The sequence below is a fragment of the Elaeis guineensis genome, chromosome 15 (assembly GCF_000442705.2).
Source record: "Elaeis guineensis isolate ETL-2024a chromosome 15, EG11, whole genome shotgun sequence".
NCBI classification, from domain to species: domain Eukaryota; kingdom Viridiplantae; phylum Streptophyta; class Magnoliopsida; order Arecales; family Arecaceae; genus Elaeis; species Elaeis guineensis.
In genome coordinates, this window is record NC_026007.2 from 65,894,875 (window position 1) to 65,904,362 (window position 9,488).

Below are 9,488 nucleotides of genomic sequence, written 5' to 3' on the forward strand. Positions count from 1 at the left end.
TTATTTGCTGGTCTTAACACTAAATAATTGGTTATCTATGAAACTGTTATGGGAGCAATCTTGGCTAATAGTGGTAGTTTATTTTTTATTTATGGACATGGTGGCACTTAAAAAACTTATGTTTATAAGACTATTATCACTGCAATTGGAGCTGAAGAAAAAATTAATTGAGTATGTATTTAGAGAATATTCATGTTTAAAACTTGAATGTTAAAAGAAAAAATTTGGAGCTATTGATGCTTGAGTATCTATTTTGCTTAACATATAGTATATAATTTGTATAGAAATATATTATTATCTTTCTGATTTAATATGATGTTTTTGTAGGGAATTGAGGATAAAGATAACTCTCTGGAGTAATACTACATATTACATAAATGAAGCTGAAATTTTGTAGAGTTCCATTCATCCAATTCTAATTATAACATCAACAATGGTTAAAGCATTTTGAGGTATTTAAAAAATATTTTTAATTTTTTTTCTTGATATTAGAATTTTTATTCTTAATGAGATATTTATATTATAGGTGAGCATTATTTTTTCTCTATGAGTGCAATAAAAATTTATATCAACTTGGATATACCTGAAGTGGAAAGTTTTAATCATAGGTATCGTTTATTTATTCATTATCTTACTGTTAAATTACTTTACATAAGATAAACTACTAACTAAATTTGATAATTCTTTTAGTAAAGATTTATCATGTATAAATGATGTTCAAGATATTATATTCTAAAGCCAATTACAAGCTTTTTTTGCTGATCTATTATCTATTATAAGCATGATAATTCAAGAGATAAAATCTATCGAGTGGGATTATTATAGATAGGTCATTGAAATTATATAATACTAAAACTTCATTCGTATACCATATAAATTTTTTAAATTTGATATTTATATTTGAAGATATATAATTATAATTAAATATTGAACTATTTGATTTGTAGGATACTATTTTTAATTGTGAGACTTTAATTAATAATATCAAAATAAGATATGGATGGTGCTATACAGCTTGCTAAGTTTGTCAGAAAAAAATGAGATGCATTGATATTAAATTCTGATATAATCGATGCAATATAGAGCCTAAATATCTAATTTTAAGATTTGTTTCATATTTGATCCTGTGAATTTTCTGATAAAACATAAATATATACTTTAGATCATTAAAAAAAAATTATATATTAGATATTTTAATATCACATCTCTTACTCATGTCCATTACAATTTTTCATTTGTTAGTTATAAATTTTAATTTGGTTCTATTCTTTTTTGCTCTTTAGATATCGATTACAATTTTATGTAGAGGATTATATTAGATTTACATCATTTGTTAATGAATACAATCTCAAAGAAAGAGGACGAAGCTACACTGTTCTTAAAATAATTTCGAATGATGCATGCAACAAATTAGAAGGTAAGAGAAATCAAAAAAAATTTATTGTGTGTGATATATTTTTATTTTTTTATATATGGATAATTATATTTATATATTTTATTTTAATAATTAATAACTAAATTATTTTTACTGATTGAAGTAGGTAAGGATGAAATTTTTATTATTGATATGATTATAAAGAAGAGAGATGTATGTGGAATGCAAATAGATGGTCGTACTCTGCTTAATGATGAGGATTTCGAAATTACTAATGCTGAAAATATTAATTCAAGAAATGATTTCTCTATTAGCAAAAGACAGAAATGATTATGTTACTTCTTACTATCATGTTATTTAAATAATTTAACTTTATATTTTTATTTAAAATATTTGATATCATCTATGATGTCTTTTATGTTATGTTGGATTTTTAATTTATATAAATATTATTTCAAGAAATAAACATATGTCGTGTATCACATGGGGTTCTAAGCTAGTATATATATTAAAATAGAGACTTTTCAACAGAGAGACCTCCGTTTGATACGAGGGATTTTAGGAGTGAAAAAAAGCCACATGGCAAAAAAAAAATTTTCAACGCACTTTGAATTCGAAGACCATAGGAGTGGACACCTCCATGTCAATGGAATCCGATCACGATCTAGCCACCGCCAACCACCATAACAACCCATTGGAGTCTGCCTCTTCATCGGGGCTGGTTCCTCCATAGGGGCCGTCGTCTCAGCAGACCTACTCGGTGGTGAACGCGATCATCAAGAAGGAGGACGGGTCGGGATCCCGATGCGGGCACACGCTCACCGCCGCCGCTGCTGTTGGAGAGGAAGGCACGCCCGGGATAGGGGTTCTGTGAAATCTTCTAAGATTTAATTGGTAGAGGTAGTGGAACTGGGTTGAATGTAATCTCCTAAATTAAAGTATGACTCAAATTCAAAGCTTGATTTATATTTTCAGTCAAAACTAAAACATGTTTCAGCCGCTATTTAGCTTTTACAATTTAAGTCTTAACATATGGTATCGTTGCCTCTCCCTCTCCCTAATCCAAGATCTAACTGATGTGATGAGTATCGAAAACTGATAATCTAATTTAAAAGTCCTCTAAATATTATCTTATTTGATCAGCCTGCTGAAACCTATAATAAAACTTTGAGCGGTCATCAGGAGTATAGATAAATAGCAACATCATTAGCATACCTTAGCACGGGAACAGACATAGAACTGACAACCTATATTTGGGCCTTTCTTCACAGACCGTGCAATACAAGGTTCACGATGACCCTTGCAGAGTGATAAGTTCTTCTTCATTTTCTCTTGAATCCTTTGCCACTCCAATATTGCAATACTATCTTTATCTTTTTTATCAGAGAAGGATGGATATGAATAGTCCTATTTTTAAACATGTGGACTTATGCTAAAGTCATTCCATTCAGAACTATCTTCGACATTTTGGATAAATTTTTTACCTGACCCTTCTATTACATGGGATAAATCATCTCTCGATTGTTCAGTATCCTCTAGAGTAAATGAGCTACTAGCATTCACAGTCTCTATGCCAATGGTCCTAACTACATTAGGTTTCTGAAAAAAGGATGTCAGTGTCAGTTGAGAGTTGGTACCATATCCACCTTTTTTTCTTTAATTTCAATTTACAATGAGATAGAGATCTTGCTATATTGGTCTTTAGCCCAAGTGACGTATTTTGAGTACCATCAACAATGATACCTAAATGTTGAGCTATATTTGAGTTGAGAGAAAAATTGGTCAGAGAGAGACTGAAGGGATGACATCAGCGTAGCCAAGTCAGGGACCAGCAAAGTGCTCTACTTTTAGTTAGAATTTCTAAAACTAGGGGCCTACACCGAACTTTAACTCTAATGACGGTGTGAGACATATGGTAGCAATTGTTCTCGCCAAAAAAAAATGGTAGCGATTTGAACCCATAACCCTCACAGTTTTGATGATAAGACTGAAAATTCTATAAATGTTATGAATAAAATTATAGAATTATAGATTGAATTAGATTTATATTCATAGACCTACTTCACATCAGTCCATTCTGAAGTTATTTCTAGATATCAAAAAGGTTTTAGGTAAGTGAAATTTCTAATTAAAAAGGGTAAATTTGAAAACTCTTATTTTCATATAATTCTAGGAAGGATATATTTTTTTCATGGTGAGTTTGATTTTCTATATATTTTTAAGATTTTTTTTTTAAAATTTGAATAAAGTAGAGCTTTCTTTCTTCTATCTATTCAATAGATATAGAGATTATTACTATAACTTTAGGAATGTCTCATATAAATAAAAGTGTTTTAAGAATATTCTCACATAAAGGGCTCGGGAAGGTTCGAAGCAAGAAAAAGAAAAAAAAAACTCCTAGCATTGTGCGGGTTAATATACTAGTATATATATTAAAATAGAGGCCTCTGCATTGACAGGGCCTCCGTCTGCTAAGTGGCACCAATGTAGAGGTCTCCATCCATCATGTAAAAAAAAAAATACAGTGATAATGTGGGCGCCATCCAACCACTACAACAAAAATGGCCATTAACGACATTTTTAAGTACTGTTATAGGCCATAAAGAATGCCGCAAATGTTTTTATCGATATGTTTATGGTATTTTCTTATGTGCCATCTTAAGATGGTGTCGGAAATTAATTATCAATATTTAAAAAAAATATTGATAAAAATTTTTATTTTAGTGATATTTATAAATGCTTTTAAATTTTAATTTCATCGTATAAAAGTATCTTTGAAATTTTAATATTGGTATTTTTATATACCAATAAAAATTATCAAAAAATAAACTGTTTTAAAAATTTTAGTGGCATTTGTAAGTGCTTTTAAATTTTAATTCCATCATGTATAAGTACTTTTAAAATTTCAATATCAATATTTTTATATGTCAATAAAAAATATCAAAAAATAAATTATTTATCTTAGAATTAGAAGATGGTGTCGGCAATTAATTATTGATATTTTTAAAAAAATATCGATAAAAATTTTTATTTTAGTGGCATTGTTAGTGCTTTTAAATTTTAATTCCGTCATATATAAGTACCTTTAAAATTTTAATATCGATATTTTTATATGTAGATAAAAATTATCAAAAAATAAATTATTTTAAAAATTTTAGTGGCATTTGTAAGTGCTTTTAAATTTTAATTCCATCATATATAAGTAGCTTTAAAATTTTAACGTCAGCATTTTTATATGCCAATAAAAAATATCAAAAAATAAAATATTTATTTTAGAATTAGAATAAAGGATGGATTCAAACCAATAACCTCTTATTTGAATGGTAAGCTCTTAATCACCAAACTATAAGTTATTTTACTAACCTATAAAATAGTTTATTTAACTTATTTAATATTCATTTATGTCATTAAATAAGTAATACTAAGAATATATATGTATAATAACATATTTTATGAGATTGGTATGACTAAATTAAGCTCTATATAAAAGTTAATAATTTAAGATTTAATGGTAATTTTTTAAAATTTTATGAATTATGATATTATTTACCGACATATTAGTTAAATTTCATAATAATAGTTTTGATTTCCGACATTTTAAGTTATATACCATAAAATAAAAATTTATAATGATATTTATAATAAAATATCACTAATAAAAAAATAATTATTAAAAAAAAATAATATTTTTATTTAATATAATAAAAAAATTAACAGTATATAATAAAAAATATTATAAATAGTTTACTGTCAAAAATTATTTTTATTGCAGTGAACGAACGGTGTCATCAAAGAATATCAACCGTTCCATGTGAAAGATACGATTCGAACCCGTCCAAAGTTGTCGAATCAATGGAGATGCCAACGCTAGAGCCTTCCTCCCCCGCATCTCCCCTACCACCATTCGCATCGTGATGTCCATGCGACCGCCACCGCAGCCTATGAACACCCCTGTGATATTTGCCAACATCTTCGGGACCTCCAATAGCAACGCCTCCACTTCCGCCATCAACTTCTCAAGCTCCTACATTCACTCCACTTCCCTCTCCTATCTCCCTCCTCTTCTCTGGTCCTCGGCCTCGGCCATCATCTTCTTGCTGGCCTTGATGAACTTACCAAGAGCCTTCTGGACGGCATTGCGGCCACCGATGAGGAGGTGGGCGATGACTTTGGGGTTGCGCTCGAAGCAGGCGTTCTCCCAATGGACGTCCCACCGTGAGATACCGTACATGGTACGGAGTTATGAACTAGTTTTATATGAAAAGGGTAGCACTGGAGATGGACTTTTTCTGAAATTGGTGACTTTTTTCGGCCTTGTCGATTCCATCCACCTAATGAGTGACGCCAAGCATTTGGCTTAGAAGGAGTACATAGCCCAACATTCCTGGATAAACCCACCATTCAACATCTGACACATCATCTTGTACAAAAAAACATCTGACACATCATCAGCCATGCCAAATTTAAATGATTAAACCATTCAAAATAATGCACACGTATCGGTTCCATCCATGCTATTGTAAAAAATTTCTCCAACAATGATCAGAGGCAAACCCATCGGAGAATGACCCACTTATAAGAAGCCAAGTTTGACACGCAAAACACTCGTACTCGTCAGAAGCAGCTCTTCCTCTTTCTTCTACATACGTGCTTTTGACTTTTTTTTTTTTTCGGTAACATACGTGCTTTTGACTTTGTTGCAACGCCCTTGTACAAGAGTAGAAGTGGGCATGAATTGTTGTTCATTGAGGAATCGGAGAGAGAGAAGGAGTAGTAGGAGCAATGGCTGAGAAGGGAGTGAAGTTATTTGGGATGTGGTGCAGCCCCATCGCCTTGAGGGTGGAATGGGCTCTCAAGCTAAAAGGGGTGGAGTATGAGTATGTGGAGGAGGACCTCTTCCATAAAAAGAGCGAGGAGCTCCTTCGCTACAACCCGGTGACCAAGAAGATCCCTGTTCTCGTGCATGACGGGAAGCCGTTGGCAGAGTCGCTAGTGATCGTCGAGTACGTCGATGAGGTGTGGAAGGATGGGTTCCCTATCATGCCCAAGGATCCCTATGAAAGGGCGCAGGCTCGGTTCTGGGCTAAGTTTGCAGAAGATAAGGTGCCATGCATGATGAACCATAAGATTTTTTTTTTTTTTTTAATGAAACATTTCCTCCTTGTCCCATGATATTTGTTATACCCTTTCTTTTCTTTATAATCCTTGGAATATTTAAAATTTTATACAAACAAGCATACTATATTTCTCAACTGTTTAAGTATAAATATATTTGACATATTTGGTTAGGGGGAGTTGGATTCTGGAATAGAAATGGAAATGTGAATGACTCCCGTTCCAACCCATTTCAATCTTGGAGGAAATGGGAAGGCTCCAATCCCTAATCTTCTTTAGTATTCAAATTTTATTTCAATTTTGATTTTGATTTTGGTCAAAAATAAAATATATTGGAGGATATTATCATTTCGGTTTTTATTCCAATTCATTGCGATTTTGATTTCAGTCATAAACCAAACACACCATTGATATTCTGTAAACAAAAAAAGCATCAATAGAGTTTTATAATAAAAACAATTTACAACAATAGATTGATATGGGTTTTCTTTACTTCAAAGGAGACTATCCCATCGATAGGAAGCCGGCCTGCTAATTTTTGATAGTCAAAATTAGCCATTTCTGCTATACAATTCTATGGAATTGAAAAAAAAAAATATTATTAGTAATAATTTAATTTTGAAAACCCAAAGATTGTGAATACATGAAGATCAAATTTTGGAAAAAAAAAATGATATCCACTGCATCGATCATTGACTCTTGCTTAACCATAATATGTAGCTCTTTTTTCTCAAATGAACTACTATACGTAGCTCTTTGTTATTTGAGCCTTGTTAACCAGTGGGCACTGGTGCAGTCCTCAAGGAGACAGGATCCTCCCCAGTATGGGCTTGAAAGGGAGCTAGAGGTCTAATCTTTCAATCACTGTTGTTTATATACAGTGTGATGACCGTAGTTGATTGGATCCCATATGATAAAAATACTTATTATCTTGAATGACATGTTACCATTTGATCAGATGTTTAATTTGAATTTTTCATAATAACCTTCAATTTTTTTCGACCAACAGTTTTGGAAAAAATATTCATGGTGATACCACGTCAAATCTATAACAAATCAATGAAAATCTTTATATTTTATCGATTATCGTATATTTTATAGATTTTTTTGGATAACATTCCACACTCTCCCTGTATTTCACCTATTTTCGACTGTTGATTGATTTGTTACAATGATGACGTGGTATCAAACAAAAATTTACTCCCAGTTTTGTGAATGCAAAGAGATCACTGTATCATATGGCATAAGATAATTGGTGCAACTCTTGGAAATGCAGTGCGATATATAAGGAATAGTTAATTGCTAGGTTTCTAAGCCAACATGTTGTTGGCAGAAGAAATTTTTTATTTGAACTAGAGGGAGTCATGACAAAGCATGTTCTTTTTCTTTGTTTTCTAGCATTAACAATCCCAAAACTATTTGTTATACTTCATTGAAAAAGGAATGATTGCAATATATTGGTTGGTTGGCAATATTGTGATTGATATGAAGATCTCTGCGCGCAGAAAGCTAGCTGACTAACATATATACTATATTAACTGTTGAGTCTGCAATTAATCAATCGATAAGAATATAGCAGGTTGCTGATGATAAATGATGGCAGTCAACTTAGATAATGTCTGGGGGTATTCATTACTATCTTCTTCATTATTTTGAAGAAAATATAGTAGCTGGTTGCTGACAGATTTCTTTCTTCACAGATAAGCCCAGCAACGTTTGCTGTATACTCCACGACTGGAGAGCAGCAGCAGAAGGCCTTACAAGAAGCTCAGGAGCTCTTCAAGACTCTAGAAGAGGCCCTCAAGGGCAAGAAGTTTTTTGGAGGGGAGACCATTGGGTTTGTAGATATTGCAGCAGGTTGGTTGCCTTGTTGGGTTCGAATAATCGAGGAGATCGTCAGCGTCAGCATAGTGAATGAGAACAATCTGCCTTTGATCAACGCATGGTTTGATGATTTCATGGAATTGGAATTGGTGAAGGGGAGCCTGCCCCCTAAAGATAAGCTCTATGCTTTAAACAAGGCTCGCCGAGAAAAATTACTTGCATGAGAAATCTGCTATCGAACTTGCTGCTCCCTAAAGCTCATATAGGACCATGGAAGGATGTTTGTATTTTGTGTGACATATTGAATAAAAACTAGAAAGTACTTAGTAAATAAAATAAGGAAGAATATGCTCCTCTGTCATGAATGACTTTTTGGGTTATATTTGAAATGAATGAGCAACGCACTCTTTTATACTATTTGACAAAATTGTGGATGAATTAATCGGGTCAATATATTTTTCCATTTGAAAAAATAATTTATATTGATGAAGGATCCAAATTTAGACATTCTTCTAGTTGGGAAGTCCCAAATTTGCTTACTTTAGAATATGTGAAAAGAAAATGATGATTAAGAGTGCTTCTTATTATCCACTTCTAATGTAATGCTCAAGTTCTGCTGAAATGATACAAAACAATATGAATCCCTGAATATGAATCAAATTTATCCTACGCCATCCACATCAATCACCTCTTAACAGATCAGCACCAATAGTAAGACACATCTGAATTGAATAATAAATCTTAATTTCATTTTTTTTTATTTAAAGATAATGTGAGCAAGAAATTAGAACTGTGCATAAAAATAATTCTTAAAAATCATGCTCATGTGTAGAGCTACAAATGAAAAGTATAATCAAAATGATTATCACTGAAGTAGAAAATTCTACTTGAATAACATATTTGTCAAGCAAACCTCTCTTCTAAATAATTGAGTCAATCAACTGTTTGTGTCACCTCATTAAGGAAAAAGTAACAACATGATTGAAGGAAAAAAATGTTAAAAAGGAAAAAAATATTAAGAGCGAAAAAAAAGACTGCGAGGCCAACCCTATTATCAAAAATTTCCTTAGCACTATTGGCTTGCCGTAAGGAACAAAAGATTAATGCTTTATACCATCTATTGCTGTGAAGCTCCAATCGAGTAATAATATGGCTGGAGCTAGGTGTCATCCGG

The 9,488-nt window shown here is 32.0% G+C and overlaps 1 protein-coding gene across 1 annotated transcript; it reads left to right on the forward strand.

The window, feature by feature from the left end:
- The first annotated feature begins 6,138 nt into the window (after positions 1-6,138).
- LOC105058473 (glutathione transferase GST 23-like) lies at positions 6,139-8,731 on the forward strand. Its single transcript, XM_010941421.3, has 2 exons — positions 6,139-6,478; positions 8,191-8,731. Exons 1-2 carry the CDS (start codon positions 6,158-6,160, stop codon positions 8,536-8,538), a joined length of 669 nt encoding a protein of 222 aa, XP_010939723.1. The 5' UTR covers positions 6,139-6,157; the 3' UTR covers positions 8,539-8,731.
- The last annotated feature ends 757 nt before the right edge of the window (positions 8,732-9,488 follow it).